This window comes from Drosophila bipectinata, chromosome 3R (genome assembly GCF_030179905.1).
Source record: "Drosophila bipectinata strain 14024-0381.07 chromosome 3R, DbipHiC1v2, whole genome shotgun sequence".
In the NCBI taxonomy this organism is placed as follows: Eukaryota; Metazoa; Arthropoda; class Insecta; order Diptera; family Drosophilidae; genus Drosophila; species Drosophila bipectinata.
Genome location: NC_091739.1, coordinates 27,837,393 through 27,863,479, shown reverse-complemented (window position 1 = coordinate 27,863,479; position 26,087 = coordinate 27,837,393). Strand labels below are relative to the sequence as shown.

The 26,087-nt window shown below is 45.9% G+C and overlaps 1 protein-coding gene across 3 annotated transcripts in view; it reads left to right on the top strand.

Annotated features, from left to right (window-relative positions):
• LOC108118579 (protein amalgam) overlaps positions 1-26,087 on the top strand; it is a 123,767-nt gene that overhangs the window by 77,665 nt on the left and 20,015 nt on the right. For all 3 annotated transcript variants that reach the window (XM_017231338.3, XM_017231339.3, XM_070281788.1), the window contains exons 4-5: positions 14,644-14,757; positions 21,094-21,294. In XM_017231338.3, coding sequence (XP_017086827.2) covers positions 14,644-14,757; positions 21,094-21,294 — 315 coding nt within the window. The remainder of the gene's footprint in view (positions 1-14,643; positions 14,758-21,093; positions 21,295-26,087) is intronic.

The window sequence follows — 26,087 nt, the reverse complement described above, 5'->3', positions numbered from 1 at the left end:
GCTAATGGGTTTTTGCATGCCCAATAAGGGAAAACAATGGCCGAGAGGACTATACTATTACTAGTATATATATAGAAAGTAAAAAACAAGAAAAGGGAAAATTCAATCCATAGATCATCTGCCGGCATAAACTATAGCATATCATGAAATTTGTATGTGTTGATACACCTACCATGTTGTTCCAGTAAACACGCACATATGGCGATGGCGATGGCGATGGCAATGGCGACAGAAACGGCGAAGCTCTGCGGAACGCAACTAACAATTTTTACTACTGCAAATTTACGACGCAAGGCAAACAATTCGCCAAATGAAATTCCTGTGGAAAAGCAAAGGACACAAAAAAAAACAAGAAATATATATGCGGAAATCGAGTCGGGCGACACAAAAACTATAAGGCGGGAGGGGTGGAGTGTGGGAGGGACAGATGTTATTGTAATTTATGCATATAGTATATATATATTTTTGTTCTATAAATTCCATTACGTTCTTTCGCATATTTATTTTATAAATTGCGGCAAAATGTGCAGAATGATTTGGAGCCGTAAAAAGCAAAGGCCTGTAGGGTTCATAAAAATATTTCAAATTTTACGTAGATGTCCGTGTAATATTTGTGTTGCATTTCGCTGCGCCATGAGAGGCAAACTCGATTGCTTTTTCAACTGGCTTGCCGGTAAATTGATTGAACAGCGAATAATATACGAGTATATGGAACGTGAAATGGTCGCTTGATGGCATTAGCAACAGTTTACCCGAACATCCTGCATAGTGTTGATGGCGGGAGGAGTAAGCCAAAGCTCGTCATCTTTGCCATCATCTTTAGAGTCATTAACATTGCCAGCCATCCGTGGGTATCGAGCATTACTCTTCGCTGGTTACCCTCCTCGCTATCCCTCCGTTCTGCACTTTCATATCCGTATATCCTTCGACATCTGTGGTAAGTGGCACTACCTTCCCCGGCCACACTCTACCCCACCGACAGCTCCATCATTCCACTCCTGCTGCCAGTTTTGTGGCCAACTAATGAGACTTTGCTGTTCGAGCGCGTGCAGACAGGAAAAGGTCCTTTGTAATTGCCATATGTGGTAATGGCCGTAATTGGTTTTCCTTTTAGAGATTTAGTGACTTTTGTATTGGCCGCCGTTACACCACCGTCATTGCCACACAAACACATATGGACGCTGTAACGCTCAGTTTCATTAAATCTTGGCGAGACTTAAATGTCGCTGGATGGTGACAAACAGGGAATTCGTTTTAGCCATTAGCCAGAGGGCTAACAAGTTAACAAGCGCCAAAGTCGCCAAGTCTAACACGTGACTTCGTGTCATTTGCAGAAAATTCGGCGACCCGCTTGCTTGGGAAGGTTGCTGGAAGCCAGAAGCATTTTGCAGCTTAAGTTTGGATCTCAGCCGCCTCCTGCTTGACAGCCTGCCTGCCTGCCTTCTTGTCGATATTTATACACACGAAGTGTCGCGTTATTCTACTCTGTCCCTGTAATTAGATGAATTATGAAAGGACTTCGCCGCATGTACGCTCCCTTTTCTGTGTCAAGGTTTTCGCATGTCTAAGCACATACAATCGCAAGCAAAAGCACAAAAGCAGGCTTGCAGCACACTCACACACAGACACGCACACATTCCATTCTGCTAGCGGAAGCGGAAGCATTTGCATTCACCTCCATGGAGCGCCCAAAAGTATGCCACGCAAATGTTGTCGAGGCTTCCTTGTTGGAATATTTTTGTTTCTCTTACCATTTATGTTGTCCTGCCTGTTGTTTGGCCCGCTTAGACTTAAAGAGGGACCAGTGTCCTTGCTTGAGCCCTTGCTGCATTTCAAAATTTAATTTATATTGAATTTTTATTTTATTTTGTTTTATTGCTTTAGCCGTAATTGTTTCTTGACAGAGTCCTTGAGTGCTCAGTGCGATTAAATTAATTGCCAAACTTGGGCAGAAAACAGAAATTAATGCATGAAATATGCTACTTCAACAATTTGTCGGAAGCCCCAACAAAGGCACCAAGAAATTGAATTATAAGAGTACTTCAACCACCAGCTTATATATATACATGTACAATATATATATATATATGTTCGTGTATTTATAGAAATGCAAAAGGCATTTCACGACCAAACAAGGCTGAGGGTGGGGCGGATGGCAGATTGTTGGAAAATTGTTGACTTTATTCCCTACAATTTCCACAGCCAAATGCTTTGAGTGCCTGGTCGTGTCCTTGCCATCGTCGTCATGGCCCGGTTGGCTGTCTTGCTGGTTGGGCTCTGGTTTCTCCATCTTGACGATCATTGTACTCTGTTAGGCAAAATCTAATAAAATTCAATAGAATTAATTTAATTTCGAGTTTTCTAGCCGGGCCGAGCCGAGTCGAGCGATTTCAAGTGCAGACGCTTCTCCGCAAGCAGTGGCAGAGGTCAGGAAAAAGCTAAAGCCAAAGCCGAAGCTAAAGGACTACGTGCTTGCGTGCATAAGTATTTTTGTCTGTCGACTTACAGGAAAAAAAAGAACAGAGTAAAAAATGAAAAACAATACAAGGAGGCGGCTTGAAAGTAATTTGCTGTGGTGCAGAAAAAACCTGTAGGCGATTGCCATTGCCATGGCCATCGAGGGAGCGGGGGGCTGTATCAGTTAACACACGCACACACACACACTCCCATACGCTCACAAAGCAATTGCCATTGTCCTCGGACGGGGCTACGGGCTTTGGTCTATTCGGTTTTGCTCGGGGTTTTGTGTCTGAGCCGGCAAGAGCATAGAAGCAAATTGAAAATTTAACCTCAGGTTAAAAGCGTTAGCGACAGTTGAGTTTAACGGCATTACGGCCGTGCTAAGCTGTCGGTAACACACATTCACATATACCCCCACATAGTCATCCGCCAGACATGGCCCGGAGTTTTAAGCCAACGCCCACCATTGCTCGAGCTTAGACTTAGGCGTGTTCTCGGTTCGGTTTTTGTCTCAGCCCGGAGGCTGCGAATGTGTTTTGCAATTGTTGTTTGGCTTTTTGCTTAGGCGGCATCTGCTTTAATGCCAAAATCGTGTAGTTCATTACGCAGCTACATTGCTGAAATGACAACCAGCGCCGCAGATCCGAAGCCCCGCCATATCCAAACGCAGGCAGGCAGGCAGCCAGATACATCCCGAGCTATACGCTATAAATTTCAAGAGCCATCAAGATGATTACTTCCTGCCATGGCACATAAAAAATAAGTTGCAGCTCGCAAAACGAGGCAAGCAAAATAAACAACTAACTATAGCACTAAAACTTGCTCATATCCTGAGCACATCCGTTCTGCGAGCAACGCATATGAGTTCGAGGCTCATGCTCAGGCCCAGAGTCAGGCCCAGGACGAGATATAGAAACCGAAACAGAAACAGACAGCCCGAATCCAAACACAGACTACGACTGCGACTGAGTCTGAGACTGAAATTATCACATAAATCAGAGGGAACATCAACAAACTGGAGGCGAGAAACAATGGGCATCCCTGGCGGGAACAGGAAGGCATGGAATCGCATGGCATGGAACGGGCATGGGCATAGGGATGGGGATCATGAGCAGCAAGGCCAACTTACAAAAGAACAACATTAAAAGTTTTGCAATCGCGTAATGAGAATCTGCTTTAAAACTTGCGACAGCCAGTAGTAGCAACTGGCAACTGGCAGCCGTGGCACACGTAAATTGCCAAGTATCTGAGAGTTGAAACTTAATTGACGCAAAAATGTACACAAGCTCACGCACGTCTTGCCTTGCAATTAAGCCAGCCAGCCAGGTGGGGGAGTGGAGGTTGCCCAGTTTCAGTAAATAATGCACGTAGCGTGCCACTGTTGCAGCTGCAGTTGCAGTAATCATTCCCATTGCATCTCTCTGCCACCACCGCCATGCCAAAAGTGCCACCAGTGCCACCTGAAATTGCACCTGGCATCGCCACCGACATCTGCACAGGGATAAACTTTTATTTACTCTGAAATTCAATTTAGTTTTTATTTTGGTTGCCCGGGACCACCGCTTGTTGATTATTTCAGTTGTGCCAAAGCTTAACTACCAGGAGGTCTGCTATAATTAAATGCAAAATATTTTATATTTATTTCAAGGCTTATGCAAATAGAGTCTTGAGCCGCAAGATAGTAAAACTTTGCAGGCATTTCCCCGGCGCGCTCCTCAAAATATTTGCATACACTTATTTCAGTCACAACTTCCCAGTTGAGCCGAGCAGAGCCAGTTGATAAAATATTTCAGGCAAGCAAGTTTGTAGCATGTAAAGTCAAGCCGGGGAAATGCGAATATTTGGAACTGGATGGAAAGTGGATGTGGAAAGTCGAGAGTATCAATATCAATAAAAATCACACTTTGCAACTTGAGCGATAAATTCAAAGTGCCATTTCGATACTTTAATCCCATGGACATAATGTCAGCTTGATGACGACGTGATTTCATGCAAAGCATGTAGCCCGGCCGAGAGCCGAGAGGGCCCAACAAGAGCTGGCCAGAGACCCGCTATGAAACCCAAGGACTGTAAACAATTGCCCGGGTCGTCTAAACAACGCCCCAGTTGGGGAAATGGCAAACGGAGGCGCTGGCGGTGTTGGTGGAGCTGAAGAAGAAGGTTATGGAAACGGGTCACGGAAAAAAAGGGAAAACTGCAGAGGAAAGCTCGAAAATAAAAACTGCTGCGGCGGCTGCTAGGCTGCTAGGCCGAGAAAACGGAGCAGAAAAAAATGTGGCCCAATAAAATCAAACAACAGACGTGATGCCATAGCCAATGCCAATGTCGATGGCTATGGCGATGTCGATCCCGATGCAAAGTGCGAGAGAATCAATTGTGTGTTGACATTTTTATCAGCACCCTTGGAGCGGTGCGTGCATAGGCATTTCGTAAGCTAAAATGTTCGACGACGTGGGAGACGACAAAGGCATACAGGAGTAAGGAGTCAGAAGTCAGGAGCTGGGAGCCAGGAGGCTCAAGTAAAAATCAGTGCCAAGAGAGATGGTCATGACAATGTTGACCCTTTTTTTGGGCTAGATCAAACGTGCCCGGCTCGTTCTGATAGCTTAGTTAGAGGAAAGGTGCGACCTTCCAGAATTAAACATGTAAACGCACGGATACAAAGAACTGTAGAGGTCTACAGTGTGAAAAATATTTTTATGCAAAAATTGTTCATGATTTAATGACACAAATAACGAAATACAAAAGGATTCTCTTAAAGCTGTCTATAAAATAATTTATCCAATAAATCTTTATTTCTATAGTTATTATCGTTCAGTGTACGCGTGCGAACAGCGACAGTTGTAACTTGTTTATGGCAAGTGGCCTGGCATTGCCTTTATGCTAATGCCGTGTGCTCTTTGTCCCACGTGGCGTATGCGTGTTCTGCCTTTCAAGTTTGATTGGGCTTCGTTTGGCTAAGGAATCTGGCCGGATTGTGAGATGCCAATCCTGTGCCAACGTCGATGCTGATGCTGATGATGAAACTTCTGTCAGGACAACCGTTTAATTGTGCATCATAAGCCGCTTACTTAATTATGGTATCCGGCTCTTGGCGTAATTAAAGGCGAAGTAGTTGGATTGCCGTTGGAAGTCTAGCCATACGAAATGAATAAAATTACAGTAGACGCGGAGGGGAGGGAAGGGGCACAAAGCCGTATCGAGTAACTACTCAGGAACACCATAATGAGTCTGTCTGTCTTGCCAGCCGATCTCGGGTATGTGTGTGATTGCGTCCTGACAACCGCTGTGCGTGTTGGGGTATTAGTGTCAAAGGCAACCATTGACAGGTCGATGGCAAGCGGGCTCATCAGCAGCGAAGCTGGGAAATTGTGGCAAATACAAGCCATGCTGATTTCTGCCACCGCCGGTGATGCCGCCGATTGTTGCCACCGCCTGTGGTTGCCGTAAACTTAACAGCAAACAATTATATACCCACACATACACACGTGTATCCCACACACACTCATGCAGCGACTTAAACAGTTGGAAAACAGCCGCAGGGCTTTTCCATCTCCGTTTGCAAACACACGCAAGCTCACAGACACACTCACCCAGACTATACACACCCATCCACATGCGTGTGTGTTGTTGTCCTTGTAACACTTAAAATTTAGCACCAAGGCTGTTTGTTTGCTTATCTCACTTGGCATCTGATTCCGCATTACCCATCCGACCCGTAATCCGGCGCATCACTTGAGCCCGCTCATCTCATTTGTGTCTGCGTTGTATCTGCCTCTCCCCTCACTCCAGGCTCTTTAAGTCTAGTTTGCCAACTATTACGACATTGCTGCGTAATTAATTTTCCAGTGGGAGAGTTTCCCCTCCCCTAGTCATTTTCCACTTCCCGTTTAGCATTCGCCCCCCGTCTTCCGGCCAAGTCACAGACATTGCATATAGTACTTTATGCATGCACTTGCCACTTGCAACTTGCCTTTGTCCGTGTGACATTACAAGGTTAATTTCAGCTTAATGTCGCCCGGCGACTAAGTTATGTGGCCACTTGAATTCCTCCTAGCGGCATCATTGTCAGCTCACACCACTCTCCACTCTCACTGCTCTGGCCCTTTCACTTTTCCCCCACTTGTCGCATTTTTCATACATTTTTGCTTTGTCGCTGCTGGGGCTGGGGCTGGGGCCTTTGTTCAAGTATTTAAATGGCTGGCCTGTCCATAAAAAATGCACCACGTCCTGCCGCACTCACATGCACATTCTTTGTGTCCCTGCAATGTCCTGGGCGAAAGTGTGAGTGTGTGTGACCCGCATGCAGAGCTTTTCGGAGCTGGGATATATTCAAGTGATGGAGTTTCAGGAGCCATCTCGTGCGATTTCCATATATTTATGCAATCAGTCACACATACGGTAAAATGCAATTGATATCGCTCGGCAGGATCTGTCCTGGGCATCCTGCAAACCATGGCCAGCCAGGTCGTGAGCCGCACACATAACACATTTCGTCCACAATTCCGCTTCCCTAATCCGATTTGTTTCTCTTTGTGCGTTGTTTTCCTCTTTGTTGCCGTACCGTGCCGTGCCACTGCCTTTGCTGTTGTGGTTGTCGGTCCTGCTTTTTCACACTTTATGCATTCCTATTTTCCCCATACACACCGTACATCCATAAGCTTTCCCTGCATTTTCCAGGCCCGGCCCGAAAACAAAACGTAACAATGCGGCAGCAGCCGTTGAAACAAAAAGCCAGTTAGCGAGTCAACAGCAAACGGAAGAGCAGAACGACGGACAGGCAGGAATCGCATTATATACGGTGTATATAAAGCCAACAGAACCGGTGTTTACTCCACGCGCGCCGGGGCCAACCGTGCTGATGCCTGAAAGCCCGAAAAAAACTCTGGAAAAAATACCTGGAAAAACCTCCTAATTAAGTGGGCTACGTTTCTCGCTCTCCTTCCTGCGTTTTCACGCTGTCTCTCTCTACTTCTTTCTGCCATTTTTTTTGGGCCAACATTTCGGGGCACTGCATTGCGAAGTGAAAATTAGGCCACGACCCGACTCAATATCTGAGTTCGTGCCCGACTTTTACCTCAATTTTCTTGCCTTTTGGTAAACCCACTCACATTCAGTCGCCCAGAAATTGTAATACATTCTTTACTCCAGTCCTGGCTCGTGTGGTTTGGGTACAACAAAAAAATTTGCATACACGCATTTTTCTAGCGATGCAGAATTTCCTGGTTACCAGAAAATCGTTAGCTACATGTCCGGTAAATTCCCCCATTCTCTTTTTTTGCTTCAGCGATTTTTAGGGCAATTTATTTTGCATTCTCCCCGTTGATGGCCTAGACCTCCAAACAAAGGCGGGAGTGGGGAGTGCCAAGGGGGGCTTTCTTAAAGCTCTTGGATTTTTGCAAAATTTTGAAGCATTTTTTTTCTTTCACTCTTCCACTCTGAAAACTTTCGCCGGTGCTGCACGTGCTGCATGTGACATTTTCCAGCACACTCCACTGAATTAAGCCGGGATTCTGGCTGGGATCGCTGGGGCAAAAGTTAAACATGCTTCGGCTGCTTCGAGAATTGTGTGAATTTCATTTGACGCCACCTCGAAAATTACAAAAATTTCATTTGACACGCAGAAATATTTAATATGCAGACGCCAGGAGCTAGGAGCAGTAAGTTCGAATGCGGAGTTGAAAAGAGCAGTGTCCTTGTCTGAAAGTCATGACATATTCAAATTCATTTCGTTGCGCATTAAACGGCAAACAAATAGCATGAATTTGCAGCATTTTTTATTCATTTTTTTTTAGGTTTTTTTTGGTGACACCCCACTGTTCTCACTTCCGGCAACGAGCCACCCAGCACCAGCACCAGCGCCAGGATCCTGCATAAATTATCAAGGCTGCCTGGCCTGGAGATCTGGAAGATTTTTATCATTTTGTTTACCGAATTCAATTTCATTTTTATCGCATGCAATTTACATGCTGCCTGCTGTCCATTCTGACATCATGATTGATGTCCTTCGCCGGCGACAGTCAATTATCGTCAATCACTTGGCTACAAAACAGCAGCAGAAGCCGTGCCGAGGGTCCACGTACAACAATCACAAAATCACAAAATGGGTGAGAAACGAGCCCGGATGAGCGGATGCGAAAAGCGTCTACTTCCGGTCCGGGCCGGGGGCTTTTAGCTTTTCTCTATGCTGACTTGTGGAATTTCTGCTGAGCGTTGCCCATACGCACCGTGTTCAGGATTTCGGTAATAACTTTGATTACTTAATCTGGCCGCCAGGCAAACACGCACTTTAAGTCGTGCTGGGGTTATCGCAAAATTGAAATCATTGCCGTCATTTGGAAGCCATTACGTATGATATATGCGCCAATCTGATATGCAGGCAACCCTCTACTCTCTACCAGCTCACATACACAAATCGAGTGAATAAAAGTGTCACCGAAAGCAACAACAACAATCAAAAAATACAATTTATACCCGAACCCATGCTGCCAGCGCAAAGGACCCACGAAATGCCGTTGGCGAAAAGCTAACTAAACCCGGTCGCTTGTCCTTGCTCGAGAGCGGCTCCATAAGGAGGACGTGTGTGTGTGTGAGTGTTTGTATCTTTGTATCGCGGTGTGTTGTTGCATGCAACACATTCGCTAAGTAGCTGGCGGATTGGGGGTGGAACGGCGCGTGATCCTGCGAAAAGGTTGCCCGGGCAATTGAGTGTGAAAATTTTGTAGGCATAAGCGAGGCACCAAGAGGTTGACTAATGCACGAGCAGGCACTCAAATGCCGTGTCGATGCCCCCGAAGCCAACACTTCTGCTACACTGAGGGGAAATTTTAAAGTTTATAAAACAATTAGGAAATATTTAATGCTCCAGAAAATATACTATAACTCAAATGAATACAAACCTTAAATTTGTACTATTCCACTTCCACTTAATAGATTGATTTTTTAAAGGTCCTCCCCTTGTTTAAAAGTGTTCTTCCCCCTTTACCACCGTCTTGGGGCCAAAAGTTAGTCTGACAGCTTATGAGCCAGGTCAAAGGACAGCCAGGTGGTTGCTCGCTGATGGCATGCATGTGAGCCAAGGCCTCCTTGGCGAACCAAACAAACGGCAAGGAAGCCGTCGACAAGTCAATAAATAAATATGCTCCCAGATATTCATGGGCGACATGTGCTCGAAACCGAAATCGTGGACCTGGAGCGGGAATCAGGACAACGAAAATCGAAACCAGGCAAAAGGATATGAAGGCCGGGCCTAATCACGTGGCGACAGCACTCGTATATTGTTACATGTAATGCGGAGTGAGGGCCTCGTTCTGCCAGACGTCAGAGCATTGACATTGATTTGTTTTTTGGCCAGTTTTGGCGAGGATGAGAGGTTTGCTCTACTTTCTATCCCCACCGACTGTATCTCACTTATTCTATGGTAAGGCGGAGAGGGAGAGGGGATTCTAATACGCTTTTGATTTGCCGAAATTCCATTTTTCACAATTTAATGCGCATTTCGCTACGTGTTGTCGTCACCGGGGCCATCTGGAACGTGCCTGGAGCCGCTGGGCCGTGTCCGGAAAACACGCAGGCACTAAGGGCGGCTCCTCGCTCCGGCCGTCTCCAACTTCGGCTCACATCTATCATAGTCCGGGCATTTGTCACGTGAGGGACAACGTGATTTCATTTTCCTGTCGCCATAAAGGTGACACATTGCATTCACCGACGCTCTCGGTCCATTTGTTGTGTATTAGTCTAAGAGGGATTACCTAGTATTCTCGGATTCGGATTTTTCACGAGGCGGCGTATTTCCAAAAGCATTAAATGACGCGTTTTAGACTTGTGTTGGAAGAGGTGGGGCGACGGTGGCGTATGCTTAATAAATATTGAAGCGCAACCTCCACAAAGGAGGAGTTTATTTGGCGGTTCGGTTGGTCGAGCGAGAAGTGTTCCATTGATTTTCGTGGCACAGGCTGGATAACATGTTGTTAAACCACAGCAACGCGAGCAAACAAATTACCCACAGCAGTTGCCCAAAAATTGTTGAACATAACTTCAGATTTTATGGCCCACATGTGTGCGAACGTAGCGAGCAAGTGGCGGTGCAGTGGCGGGGTATTCATTGTGGGTTTGCTATTTTGGTGGTCTGCCGACTCGGTGGGGTGGGTACACTATCCGAGTTTACTATCAGTTTGCCCGGCCAATGTGGGGCTGCGAAATTAGCGCTTCGCTGCCCCGACACCCACCACTCCTACTAACCTGGCCAAGAAGGACTTTGGGCCACACTCTTCCCACCCATCCTGCCCGTCTTCGCCGCTGTTACCCGCAGCCGACACCGACTTGTTCTGCGTCTTTTGCGGCTTGGCCAAGTTTCATGTCAAAAGTGCACTCCATGAATATTTCACTTGCAATCACATTGTTTTCCCGCTAACTTTTTAGATTGTTTTAACATGTGGCTGAAAGGGGCGTGGCCGGCGCAGGGCAGAGTGGCACGTAACGTTGCAACAACAGTATCAAACTTTGGTTTTCACTCAATTTTGGCAATGCTTACTTGCCCCAAAACCTTGGCTCCTCTACTGCTCTATGCTCCATCTCCAGACACGAAAACTGTTTGAAAATTGTGTGGCGATGCACGGAAAGAAAAGTCGACGAAAAATTAAAAAAAATATGCTTTAAAAATTAGGTAATTCGAGGGTTTTCAGTAGCCAGAGCATCGTTACATTATTGTGGCTTAATGTTGGTTTTAAATTTTATATTTTTTATGTTTTATTTTTCTTTCTAAATCTGTAAATTGGCTTAAGAATATGTTGCTGTATGTGCTGAGGTAATCCTTGATTCCCTTGTGCTAAATTTGCCAGTTGAGTTCGGTTGGGCTCCCTACCTCCCTAGTAACCAGCCCCATCGACCCCTTTTCACCCGTCAGATTGCCCTTTGTGCTCAGCACGTTAATAGTGCTGGAGGGGCTTTCATGGAGAACTTCCATTTGCTTTGGATCTCCGGCTCTGGCCGAAATGTGGGAGATTTATGCAGACGTCTGGCTAGTCAGCCAGCGGCCGATATGGAGCCCCCTCCGGTATAAGTAGCCGCTTAAAGATATTACGTGTTTGCCATTGCCGGGTGCTAGTTGCCATGAAATGCACCTGCTAAGATCTGCTCCTTGGCCTCTTTATCATCGGATTTTCCCTCGGCGAGTGTTGGCTTAAAGTTGTTTCCCATAGTTCCTTCGCTCAACCCTCAACGTGGCGCTTAATGAATTTCCATTTTTTCCCGCAGCCACTGCTACTGTTTGTCCTGGAACAGGTAGTGGGGTAAGTTCCCGGCAAGCTGCCGCCATTCCATTTGTCGCAGTTGCAGCTCCGGTGGAAAAGGTAAATACAAAAAAATGGCACACGGCACACCAGAGCAGAACAGGTGCGTCCCCGAGCCGCCATCGCGTTGCACTCGAAATTACAACAGTTGCAACATCTGTTGCTTTTTATACAACCATCGCAGACTGTTGTAGTTGTAGCTGGAACCCGTGGCTTTTTTATATATTATGCACTTTGCGTGCTACCGAAAATTTTTCAATTTTTGCCTAGTCTCTGGGCACTGGAGGCGTTACTTCATAGCACACTTTCTGATGAAGGTCAGCGGGCGGAGCTCGTGAATGAATGGATGAAGCTGTCGGGGAAATAAAAAACTTGTTTGATAATTTTCTACTCAAATTGAATATTTGCAACTGTATTTTATGTGAGTGGTATGGGTGTGGGTGTGGGCGAGTGGGTGTGTTAGAGGCAAACTTTTCTTATTCTCTGCGAATAACTTTAATGGAAAAACTTTGAATATGAAACCACAAAAACAAAAAATACTGGCCAGCGAACTGGGAAAGAGGCCCTCCGGACCAGACCGGGCACTAAAAATTGGAAAATTGAAATTGAATTGTAAAGACACATACACAGACACAAGAACAAGCGACCAACTGACCAGACGCAAATAGAAACTTCGCATTTCGACTCCGGTTCAATGAGTGCACATTCACCTCAGGGGATCGAATCTGAATCTGAATCGGAGAATTTGAAATAAAATCAAGTAAATATGCAGAAATATTCCAGAGGCACGTGTGTACGTGTATGAGAGGCTGAGAGAGTGCCTTTCATCTGGCGAAGCATCCCCAGCATCCGCGGATCAGTGCCCCAAGTGGCACAAAGTCATTTGGTTTATTAGCACTCGAATGCCAAATCCCCAGACGGCAGACAGTCGTCGTCAGTCGCCGGAAACCCTTCCGAGCAGGAACTTCAAAAGCACAGGCGATGAACAAAACTTCTCCCCGACTGACATCATTTCGTTATTATCCGCATCAAGGACTCGATTGACAGGAGCAGAGGCACGTGCTGCCAACGCCTTTATCCGCCTTGCGAGGAGCAAGGAGACTTGCGAAAATATTGTCACAAGCACCGAAAGCCGAATAGCCAACTGGCTACAAAAGAAATTATATTTACAGCCCAAGATGGGAGCTGTGGGGATGGATGGGCGACAAAAAAAAAACACAACTAGGCGGCACAAAAGTCAGGTCAAACAGCAAAACATTGAGAGGCAAAAAGCCAAGAGTAGAGGAATCAAATAAAATGCTAGCTACATGGCATCGAGGGTCCTGCCAAGTCCTGGCAGGTCCTGCCGCCTGACAGCCTCCACTCTACGCAAGTGCGTGCTGCTGACTTTTGGCTTTGCTTACCTATTTTCTCCAAGGTCCTGGTCGAGTCCTTCCTCGGAGGCCTCCCCCGACCTCTTCACGAATGTTTTCGCAGCAGATAAATACAACATTTGACACTTCATTATTGTGCCCGCAGCGTAATCGAATCAATTCAATTCCAGGACCTCGGCTCGCCTTGTCATGGTGTCAAAAGTGCTTGGTCCTCGATCCTAGGTCCGCATCCGCATCCTCATCCCCTCCCGCACCCGCACTCGCATCCGCATTGTTCATCGCTCAACATTCGCCCAGAGCCCCAAGGCTCAAGGCAGCTTGCCCTGTTGACACATTCGCTTAAACGTATTAAATTGTTTGCCTTCGCCTTTTGGCATTGTCCTTGTTTTTGTTGCTTCTGGCGCTGACGCACAGTTTTTTGTGTTTTTTTTTTTTTTCCTCGCCGCTCGCTTGTTATTTTCCTCGTCCAGGACTCACAATTTCAATGGGTCCTTGCGTGCGGAAGTCGTCCGGCTTGTATCTGCGCGCCCCCGTCTGTCACACTAAAAGTAATCGATTACCTTGTAACCGGATACGAGCGTATCCGTTTTGGGACTTGCTCGCAATTCACGATTTCCCAAAAGTCGCCCGGACGGACAAATAATGACGGGAGCTGGGAGCTGCAGCATTTAATTGAGTTTAATTGGGGCCGGCCGCAATGCCTGGCTATTTATGCAATAATCATTGTTTAATTACAAAACCAAATAAATACCCTAATGCCTAATGCCTAATGTCGGGACTGCATGCAGTGAGCTTTGATGTGGTCTCCGGTCGGGGGGCTGAATAAATTATGCAAGACACAAATTTTCCGTAATGCGCTATTGCGTGCGCTTGCGGGTGCCTTTGTATTTTGGGCCGTACTGGGGCCTGCAAGCAATTGAATTAATTCAGGGCTCAGTGGGGAATTGGGCCAAAAACATGCTTTAATATTTAAGTGCATTTTAACACTTTACAATACCACACAGACACCTACAACACCGACACCGACAACATGTCTAAGCTAGTATCCTTGCACTTAAACACACACAGGCCAGCCAGCACACAGCACACTCTTATCCACTTTGGTTTTGACATATAAAATTGATTAGCAAATCAACAGCAAGTGCATTAAATTATTTCCCCATCCATTCCAATCATATATGTGCGCACTTGGCCTGTGCGTAAATTTGACAACTTTCATTGGATGGGCATAATAAAATGCACTTTATGAACTTTCGGACGTTTGACAAATATTCTTAAATGCACTAAACCAATTATCCAAAGACACACACATACCCGTACTGGTACTCGAACCCATGATGTTGATCTAAATGGTCAGAGTGTTCTCGAAATTTGTGTACACAAGCTGGCCAGCTCTTAGCTCCCAATGTTTGCCTGGCGAGTAATAATATTTTGAGTAATTTACTTTGTATTTTAAACGAAAATAGCAAAAGGCATCTGATATTAAAATCTAGTCTCTCTGTCCTTCTTGTCTTTTGCAGCGTCTGCCCAGAGCATGTTGTCCAAAAACGAGCCCATGTTCATATCACGTTCGGAGACATTCAAATTCATCACCGGCGAGACAATAGTCCTGCCCTGCGAGGTGGCCAACACGGGTAAGTTTGTAGCTGTAAGATGAAGGATTCCCAGGAAAACCCAAAGCCGGAAAACTCATTTTCCACCCGGCATACCAACACGGGCCGATTCGCCCACGCAGCTTGCATTTAAATGCTGCGGTCGAAGGCTCTGCCATACAAATAATTAAGCCCACATTATGCGATGGCCGCAACTATGCATTAATCCCTCGGCCGGACCCGGGCGGGTGGGCTACAAATTCACTGCCCTAGTGTCTGTCCGGGGACCGCAGAAAAACAGAAGCAGTAGCGGTCAAAGCGGACAACTGGAGATGTGTCCGTCCAAGACATCCGGATGTGGATGGACATGTGTAGTGGTTGCGGCTGTGGTCGTTCGCTCCCCTCAAGTCTTGGCATTTGAGCGGTGGCCGGGCCATGTACGTTTTTCAATTTAAATGCGGTCGTGTGTGCAAGATTATTTGTACATAACAAGGATTTAGCATAAGCAACAGCAGCAGCCAGCCAGGGCTCGGGGAGGCACTGGGAAGATGGGACATGTGGCTAAAATAAAATAAACCAGGGCCAAGACAGTGCCGCCCAAGATGGTCAAATCTAATGCCACTCGGCGACCGACAAAATGCTACATAAAAACTCTCCGACCCAAAACACTTGGAGCTCACATTTTATGGATGCATATGGAAAAATAAGGACTAGGGCTTTCAGGACACACTTTTTTTTGTCAGAATTAAATTTAATATTTTATTAAAACTTTTTTTTTATTATTTAAAGTAAATAAAAAATACATATTTTTATATATTCGTAATAAAAAAATTAGTTTTTCTGCGTGTATGTGGCGCTCGTAACATTTACACACATATGCACACAAGATGTCTGCGGTCGGAGTATCCGTTCATAAGAAAAGGAAATACAGAACAAAGAATTTCATTTGCGTTTCTCATGCACTTGATTGCCTCCGAAGATGTCTACAACTTTGACCAGGACTCAGACGAAGATGAAGTCGAAGGACGAGACAGTCTTAGGAGAGAGAGAAACAAGGGCGAGTCTGTGGCAACGCCAACGATGCGATACATAGACAATTTCTGCAGCAAAATTATAGCTGCGGGCATTTGGGTACTAATAATAAAGAAAAAAAATAGAAGAAAGCAGGGAAGCTTCAGAAAGTAAATATAAAAAGAAAAACACGGCAGGGTAAGGGAAATAAATTGCCTCAGCGTTGGTTTACTCTGCAGGACCTTTACTTTCCGAGGGCTTTGCTGCTCTACCGGTGAGTCCCCCTGGCTAATGCCACATTATGCTAATAAAGTGTCGCTACGACAATTTCATTATACTCGCTGCTAAGTCGCGCCCCTTAAATGAAATGCAACTAATTAAAAAGTGAAGCCGCAACGCGATGTGCCGCCTTTTTATATTAGCACATACTTTATGGAGGCGCCATCTGAACGGCACAAAATATGATCGGGAACGAGTATCCTGCGATTTGACGTGACTGTGGGTGCAGGTGAACCGTAACACATCGCGGCATATCCCTTTTTATGGCCCCGCACATAAAGTGTAAAAAATAATTGATAGAATTTTTAAAACCCCACTAAAACCAGAGAGTTTAGTCGTGGAACTCTCTGGCCCCAGCACTTTGTACAATTTATGCGCATTTTCATTTCGTTTTATGGATGCAAGCTCGTAAAATTCGAAAAAGAAAGAAATCACACAAAGGACGATGCATGTAATGGGTGGGTGAGTGAGTGTGCGAGTGTTGGCATTTCCATATTATATGAAATGCCTTTAAACACTTATTACGGAGCTTTGCACCCCGAAAGAGTAATCTTTCGGCTTGACTGTGCCTCCCCAGATACCCGCCATATCTTTATCCTTAGTCGTCCTGTCTGACGGCGAGTAAGCACTGGAACATTTCATCATTATCATTTCATTTGAATTTTTATTTGTTCTTCAATGTCTGGCACGCCAAGTGTGTTTATTTCATTGTCTGCGTCGGTTGTATCTTCTGTTTATTTTCACTTTTTCTCAAGCTTTTTCTTTTTTTGCATTTGCTTCTTGGGAATTTTCATTTTTCCTCTAGGCGGGTAGAAACTATAAGGAATAAAGTGGAAAGTCTTGTACTTGAGCCAGTCGGTTATTTGAATTTTTGAAAAGTTCACAGTCGAGAGGCAGCTTTGATCATTAGACGAAAAGTGCATTCATCTCCCAGTCACCTTTTCGGACCAATTTCAAAGTCCTTTTGCCTGAAACGATACAGTCCTGCCAAAGAAAACAAACACCGACAGGCGGCAAATTGTTCTTTTTGGGACACATTTTGCCAGGATGCCAGGATGCCTGGACAAATTTGCATGCTAATCCCGACAATCAGTTTGTTGTCCATTCTGCCTTGTGAATCGAGTAAATATTATTATATAATTTATGCTTGCACACTTTGGCGAGCAAATTCTTAAAATTCCAAAAATGTAGATAGGCCACACGCTTAATCTATTTGAAATCCGATTTAATATTACTTCATAATATTTTCATTGAGAAGCCACTGCTATGGAGTTTCATGCAGCTGTTGTAGCTGGAGTGTTGCAATTTTTAAGCTTTTCTAAATCGGCTAATTAATTGCTCTGGCCATTTTATCCGCTGCTCAACTTGTCTGCGTGCAAAGCCCTTTTATGCCCGCCGACTGGCCGAGTGTCGTGTGAATTTTTCATTGCGGTTTTGCCACAACAAAGAAGGGCAAAAATAGCAAAAACATCAGTAAGCCAGTGGAAAAACATTTAACAACTGGTAACTGGTCGTTGGCAAACTGGCTACTACTGCCTGGAAACGGGCTGTAACTTGTAAACTCAAATGCAATAAAATTCAAAACACAAAAACCCCGTCATTGCGGCCATACAAACGCTCATTACGCTTTGATGGAGCGTCGGCGCTCGAAACTATTACCCGGCAAACGGAAATGGAATCGTACCGCAAAAGTTGAAGTTGTGCAAACAGCAGAACGAAGTCCATGCCACTGCGTCCTGGATTTACTGCGGGGAGGGGAGTGGAGAGCGTAGGCAACAAAGTTTCAATATTAATGCCATTTACAGTTCTAATTTCGCTTTTTACGGTACTAACACGCACACACACACACTGTATACACTTAACACAATCCCCCTTCTGGCAGGCACACAGAGAAAGTTCTACAAGAAGTTGCAGATAAGTCCGGTGCCCCTCAACGCTCCAGTTTGCCTCAGGCGGCTAAGCCGCAACATCGTTTATCTTCGGGGGTCATCATCTTATAATATTGGCCTTTCCGACATGCAATAAATTGCGCTCAGACAAACAACATGTCCGTTGGTCGGCCTTTGGTCCTCCTCGTCCGTGTAAGTAGTTCTTGTTGCTGCACTGCGAGAAAATCCAGCAAGGGGCCGCAAGGATGGCTGGCATATTGCGCATACGCACAGTATGCCCCGGGCAAACAGACAAAGGCGCTGCAACAATGCCGGCTTTGGCCATATTTGAATGGCCTATGTTTCTGTGTGTTACAGCACAGCCACATATGGCTATCTGTGTTTGTGAGTGTGCGAATGTGTGTATCTCTGTCACTGGGTAAAGTGTAGAAAACTAAAAGTTAGCTTTCGGCTGTAAACAATGAACAAGCGCTCTCTGCAGCTATCCGGCCGGCAGGACATGTGGTCGGCCATTTGTCCAGGAGGCCGTGTTTATGTGAGCCCAGTTCGTTGTACTGACGGACAGACAAAAACCGAAATGCTTTTACCAAGTTTCCGCCCCATGCCAGACACTCGTTCATCCTCATCCGCTGCTGCTCCTGCTCCAGCTCCTGGTTCCCGGATCCCTGCCTCCTACATCCTTCACCCTTCTCTCAGTACTGTTTTATTCCAGGATTGCCGCTCGCTTAACGGCGCAATTGTTTGCATGTATTGTTGTCGTAATGCCCGAGTCCTGCCAGCGATCCTTGACTACGGGATATATCAGAGTGTGTCTGTGTGTGTTGGTTTCTATTTAGTTTAGAACACTTAAACCGGAAATTGAGGCGTTTCGTGTTTTGCTTGTTTTCGTTAGATTGTTGTTATTTTAGTTAACAATTTATTTAGTTGCAGCCGGCAGTCGGGTACACCCCCCCCCCCCCCCCCCCCCCCCCCCACACTTACAAGGGCTCTAATTTATGTGAGCCCGTGCAACGGACACAGGACTCCAGCAGAGTCCTGGCAAGCTGCTCAATCTTGGCTCATACGGAACAAAGGCATGCCCGGCTCCCTTCGCAGACTCGGCCAATATGTTGGCCGAAATTTTCATCAAAAAATTGAATTTCTTTACATTGTGGAAGTATCTATTGGGCGAAAAACAAAGGCACTGGTATATTCTAAAGCATTACCGAAGGAAACTGACAGCTTTTAGGACAATGCCAGCCAATTAGTCTCAACTTTTGGTAATTAACCTATCGAGTGCCTCGTAAATCCCTTGTGGAAAGCAACTAATTGACAGAATAAAATTTCGTACAGCATATGGTTGAAGGCAATTTGAAAAAGCATTGCCCAATTTGCATATCCTGGCAATGTAGGAACTGCAACAACTGCAACCACCGTTGCTTCATTCATAACTCAATCAAGCGGCTAATATGATATGACTGCACTTCGCCAGCACGTCCAACTTGCAACACTCGGCTGGCAGCCCTGAGCTCCAGCTCCATGCCATTCCTGATTCCTAAGCAGGATGCATGCAAGGACTCACCGCCGTGGCAGCCTAAAGAATTATGCTTTCCGCTCTATGCGAACTCTTGCTGTGCAGCAAGGACACCGTTCTCCATTCTCCGTTCTCCACTTGCCATTCCATTGGCGTAACCACAAGCCTGCCACGTCTCCACCTCCGAGCCCTTTTGGAGCACGCTAACGACAGCAGGTGGTGCTCGTTTATTTATTTGTTTTTGCAGTGCACTACGCCTGCATTGCCTTTCAGGTTTTACGGGTTCTGCTGGTGCAGGTCCTGGTGTGGGTCCTGGTGTGGGCCCCGGTGCCGCGACGCCTTGGCTTGTTGATGTTGTTGAACTCATTGCAAATAAATACGCTTTTTGAATGCGCATGTAAATGACTTCATAAGCATTTTATTACAGCCGAGGTCCTAGTGACTGCAAGTGTGCGTTGGTGTGTGTGCGTATGCGGTGAAATCAATTTGAGAAAGGACGCGAAAGGACACCGGTGCTCATACATCATTTACCTCCCCCTACCCGGGATTTTTCAACACCCGGTGCGGGGAAGAACACACTTAGTCGTCGATGGCGGGCAAAATTGTTTTAATTTTTAATGAATGCCGCTCGTTGGCGCCGAAACACGGAAGTCATACATCATTAGTAGCAAATCCGGCAGCTTCAATACACATTTTCCATACTTCTCCGTCCCCAGCTCCAGCTCCTCTCTCCTTCTCCGCCTCATCGCTACCTCTTTCAATCAGTTTTCGTCCCGATTCGTCCTTTTTGCCCTTCCCATCACTGCCTTGCACGCGCACGGAAATTTACATCGAGCAACTCACATAAATTGAAAAAGGAATCACAATTAATGAGTTCGATGAATACGCCATTGCCATTGGACTGTTAGAAATGGGTGTGTGTGTGTTTGAGTTTGTCTATTGATGTGTTTGATTAGGGTGGACCAAAAGCGGTTCAATAATGCCATATTAAGTATTCCCGTTTGTGAAAGGTATTTGTTGCATCAAATATTTTTCTCTTTTTATGTTTATAAAACAATTTAAATAATTATAAAATGTTTAATATTTCCCAGTTGATTATAAACTTTTTTAAGCTCATTACAAATTCGGGATAATAAGTTTAGAAATTGTTCATTTTCACAAATGGTGTCCACCCCAGGGAACGCCAATATGTGTGCTATGCTGTAGCACTGTCTGTCTGACTGGCATCCTTCCTACAGCATCCTGCTGGTGCTGTTGAGAGCATCCTGGTGTCTGACTGCCTCTCGTCCTGGCGTATGATTGCAAATGCCGCACATTAGCGGATATCAAGTGGGTGTTACTGAGTGCCTGTCTGACTCTCATCCAGTGTTGTTCCCGCCGCCTGTCTGCGGTTTATATTCCACTCCTGCCTTTGGAGTCCTGCCTTTGGCTGCGAGTGTGTGATTGTGTGTGCTGGTCCATGCCAAATTGAATTTCTAGCCTTTTTAGATCCTACGAAGCGGCCCGTAATTGAGCCATTTGAATACTGGCTTTTCAATTTACGCTGCCTCTGCCACACTGCCACTGCCACTCTGCCACTTCCACTGAAATGCAGGCCACATTCGTCGATTTAATAACTCTCGAACATAATTTATCAATTATAACTTCCACTTATTGATGATTACAATATTGGTATTTCCATTGCAGATGCATACGTTGTGGCCTGGAAGCGCGGCATTGCCATATTAACGGCCGGATCTGTGAAAGTAACACCCGATCCTCGAGTACGCCTGGTCAACGGATTCAATCTCCAGATACGCGACGCCCAGCCCACGGATGCCGGAGATTATATCTGCCAGATTGCCACCATGGATCCGAGGGAAATCACCCACACGGTGGAGATACTGGGTAAGTAGGTCGATGGCTTTTTGCCAACAAATTTGCCGACTGACTTTTTGGGAAAGCGTGGCCGGGCCCGGGCCCTGGCGCATTGTTATGCAAAGTTCCAATCTCCCAGATTGACGTTCCATGGGATTTTTATGGGTGGAAATTTATGCGGCCTACTCAAATCACTTGGGCCCCATTGTTAGGCTTCATCATTTGGGCACCTCTGCTATCGGGTGTGTGTGTTGGTCAAATTAACATATCCTTACATCCTTAGTGCTCAGTGCTTAGTGCTTTATGCGTCCGGGCCACTCAAATATGCAAAGTAGCTTGGCTGCAATTTGGCCGCTTTACGGCCAAAGATTCAATAGAGAGTGGAATTTTTGGAGCGGCGAAAAAATCAAAACTAATCTGCCATTTGCCCCGGAATCGCTGCTCATCCCAAAAAAGAGGACGCAGGACGCCGGACCCTGGGTAGATCCCGGGGCGGGCAGTCGAAGAATCAGAGAGCGGATGCAAATTGTTGGGTCTCGGCTCCTTGGCTCCTTGGCTCCCGGGTCCTGCTCAACTACTTCCTGCCGGGGACCCGTTGTGCCTAACAAGCGCACGACTCCGGCCGGGCTTTGAGCTTTGTTTCTGACTGTTACTTCCATCCATTTCACCCGTCATCTCCTCAATCCCAATCCACCTCCTTTTCTTTTACTTTTTGGTTCCTCCATCATCCCCGGCTCCCTTTTGGCATGCGTCTTTGGCAAGGCTTCTAATCAGCAATGATGAATAATTTACATATATTTCCCCCCAATTACAATGTTGCCCTTTATTTGCATACTGGCCTGGTGTGGAGGCGTGCGTGTGTGTGTAGGGGGGCCACGCCTTTTAGCCAGGCTAACACTTCCTTTTAACTGCGCCACGAGCTCTGACGGAGCTGTATGTGTGCGGTGCATGCAAATTGCGATACAATTCCCCAAATCTCCAAAGTGCCATGCTCTCCTCTTTTGTGTGCTCGGTATCAGTCTTCAGCTCTTAAACTCTGCTCCTCAGCTGGCTAGAAATCGATTCGAAAATAGTTTTATTGCACTCTTTAAAATACTTTAATCTTAAATGCATGGATACTTGCTTGGGCATTATTCTCCGGGCAGGCCTATAAAAAATGCGTATTTATTTTAGCAGCGGCAACTTTTTTCATTTGTCATTGAAACTTGGTCCTGGCTTGTGGTCCTGCTTCTGCTCCCGTTCGGGCTCCGGCTCCTCCTCCTTCTGGGCGTCGTCGCCGCAAGCAAACATTAAACGAAGACTCCTTTTTGGAGTGAGAGGAAAAATCAGGACAACAACACCAACCAGGACGACAACAAACCGACAAAGAGGGAGAGGCCGGGGCGTGTGCGAGTTGGGGAAAAAAGTCGATTATTGAAAAGTTTTGTTTATTTTATGTGTTTATTATGCGCTCCGTTTGCCAAATAATGATCATGGCCAGAAATATTTCGTTTATTGAACTTTTGCAGCGCACGTAAATTTCTCGCCCAGTTTTTGTGCTGGGCCCCTTACTTTTAGCCTGGTCCTCGTCGCCTTATCCTGGGGGAAAGCCAAAAGCCTCCCCAATCCTCAATCCCCAATCTCCATTATTGTCAAAGGAGAAAACAGGAAAAATAATGCGCTGTCGAAGTTTTTATAGGCTCGGCAAACGTCGGACAGCCATGTTCCTCAGCCCCATCCCAAAATGAGATCCCAAAAATCCTGAATGCCGTATCCAGGCACCAGACTCCAGATTCCAGAAACCCAAAAACCCACCATGTGTCCCGGCGTATTCGTATATAAATTTCATAAAGTTTGCCGCTCTCTGGCATCTCGGCTTGGCAGTTTTTACGAGCGTAAATTACTTTCAGTTTGGCTCGCACTAAAGATGAAAAAATAATGTCCGCCACTGCCAAAGTTTTGCACTTGGCCATCGCAGCACTTACAAAGACATTAGCCGGCGATGGCCAAAAAATGGACCAGTCGGCCGTTGCCGTTGCCGTTGCCGTTGCCGTTGCCGTCGCCTTTGCCATTGCCTTTGCCGTGGGCAAGGCCAAAACAATGGCCAAAACTTTTGGCCGTTGACAAATCTTTTAATATGGCACCGGCATTAATATCTGTGGCGCGGAATTGGAATAATTGGTGCCTCGGGCGCCACCGCCTTACCAGGCAGGACATCTGCCACTCACCTAGATTTTCAGCACACACTCCTATATATCTCTGCCTAACCGCTGGAGCTTTAATATTTGATGAGTTCGCCAAGGACTGTTTGTCCAGAGTCAACAGGGGGCGGCAGTCCTGTTTTCCAGCCGGTAACCGTGTCAAGGATGCAACTGCAACTAAAGCCTTGCTTAAAAGCATTTTCATTAATTTAACCTCTGCTTTTTGGTTGCTGGTTTGCTGGATGCGGGATGTTGGCCATTCAGTTGCAGCTGCCGCCGAACATTATTCATATGACGTTTAATAAAACCAATTAGGCCTCGACACGGCCCATCCACACAATCCATCCATTAGCCAGTGGCATCGGTGGCAGGGCATCGATGGGTCATTGTGGTGCGACTGCAAGTGCTAGTGGTACGGTTGCGGGTGCGGGTGTGTGTGGCTCACCCAAATCCAACCGCAAAACATTATGTTATGCGGTGGCTGTGCGGTCAGGCGTTGCGGCAATTTGCACATTTTTATCACACAACCGCCCCACCCATTCAATCGCGAGATACGATTTTTAAATCCATTCAGTGAGCCTGACTTTAATGCCGCCCGCCCAGCAAATCCGATTGCGACTAGTCGAAATGGCCACAGGAGATCCGCAATTAGCAGCGTAATTACAGGACACTTCTATGGGGAGAATTCACCACAGAATTCCAAGGCAAGAACTCCAATTAAAGTATCGATAACAATGGAATCATTGAACCGGAAACCATAATTATTGCACCGACTGTGTGTGGCTTCGGCATAGAAAATGAAGCCCGGTTCCTGGTGATTTATATGCACAATATGCCAAAACAACTATCCACGGATACGGAGACGGAGACGGATGTGGACAGGACCTGCACATCAGGTGCAGGACGACAGTGGACGGGTGGGGCTGGAAGGAGCATTTAATTATGGGCCAACAATGGGTTCCCAGCAGGACGAGCACAATGGTCTAAACAACAATGTTTGTACAATAACAAAAGATGCTACCCCAGGCGGTAAGAGAGGGGAGCCCGGCAGAGGTGTAGCATAATTATATGCCACAAGAACGATAAACAAAACACACAACCCTACACACACAATTACACTCTACACACTACTCGGCATAGTGCGACACGCACACTTGCCAGCTTTCTTAGGATACTTGAGACAAATTACCAAGACACTGGCAGGCAAGGACTGCAGCAGGACCCAGGCATGGAGCCCACAATTAAATGCCAGGCTCTCGGCAGCCGCTTAAGTTTTAGCACTAAACTTTATCGGCTGCAACAGAATATGGATTTAAATTACTTAGTAGACGGGCCACAAACTTTCGCCGCCCACAATCCGGCGCACTTAAAGTTAAAGCTTAAAGCTTAAAGAAAATGTGTATGTGCATTGGTGGGCGGACGTGGATGTGAGTGTGGATTTGCATAGGGATCAGGACGGGGCTGTGGGCGAGCGTAGAACTTTGCTTGCCGCAAAACCAACCATGGCCAGAAGTTGAGGCAGCACCGTGGATGCTTCGGAATCAATATGAAACAAACTCTGTCATGAAAACTGGCCGCAACCGCCAGTGCGGCAAATGCTTTGAAAGAGCTGCTTATTAAAATTTTTGCCATCTAGCTCGAAAGCACGATAGACTAAAAGACCGAAAGCCCGCAAGCCAGCAAACCATCATGATTGCTGCTGTCAGTCTGGAGATTCGAGTTCGAGAACCATTAAGTAGTCGTCATCTGCACGACATTACAAGCCGCAATCCACGTATTACAAGACCAGTCGATATCAATTCCTGCCTCGGGTCTATACGAGTATTAAAAGGGCTTTGCCGCCCCCTCCTCCGTCACTTTCAATTCCACAATTCCCACCCAAAATCACCCAGTCGTATGGAGACATATTTATTGAATTCAATATGCGAGTTTACAGGACCGCCAAAGCGTGAGAATATTGAGAATATTTCAAACACACACGCCCCAATGCCTGGTAGCCAGCAACTTCATTGTGAGCTATCTGCCATCGCAGAGTCCTTTTCCCTGCAGCACCCTGGCCCAGGCTCATGATTTATTACAGTCTAATGCATATTTTGTGGCTGCAAAAGGACCAAGCTATAAGCTACACTAGGAAAAAATCTTCAATTAAATTAGACATATAAAATATTTATTAAACTACATGACTATCTCACAACCTAATTATTGAAAAATCCCATTTAGGTTTTTATATTAGCCTTTAACTTAAGACCTACGATTTTTTCTCCATGTCACCACTGTTAGTGATCAATTGTAATTTTCTTTCGAATGCAAATATCCTGCAGAGCCAGTAAGAGAGATATACTATACATAGGTGGAGATGGAGGGATATTGTATGGAGCCACATTCCTTGGTTGCTTATTTGTTTTGTCCAGAGCAATCGAATATACTTTTTGATATATTGCAAATCGTATGTGTTTTGAAAGAATTGCATCAATAACACATGTTTGCGGGCCAGTGGCGTTGCTTGTGATAATTTGATTGGAACCTAATCAAAGAAACTGTGCGCCGGCTTGCCTCTCCGTAACTCTCAACCCCTGCCCACTCAGACGGACTCTAATTTGATATGTATATTAAGTCTATATACCCTAGTGAAAAGTCTCTGTG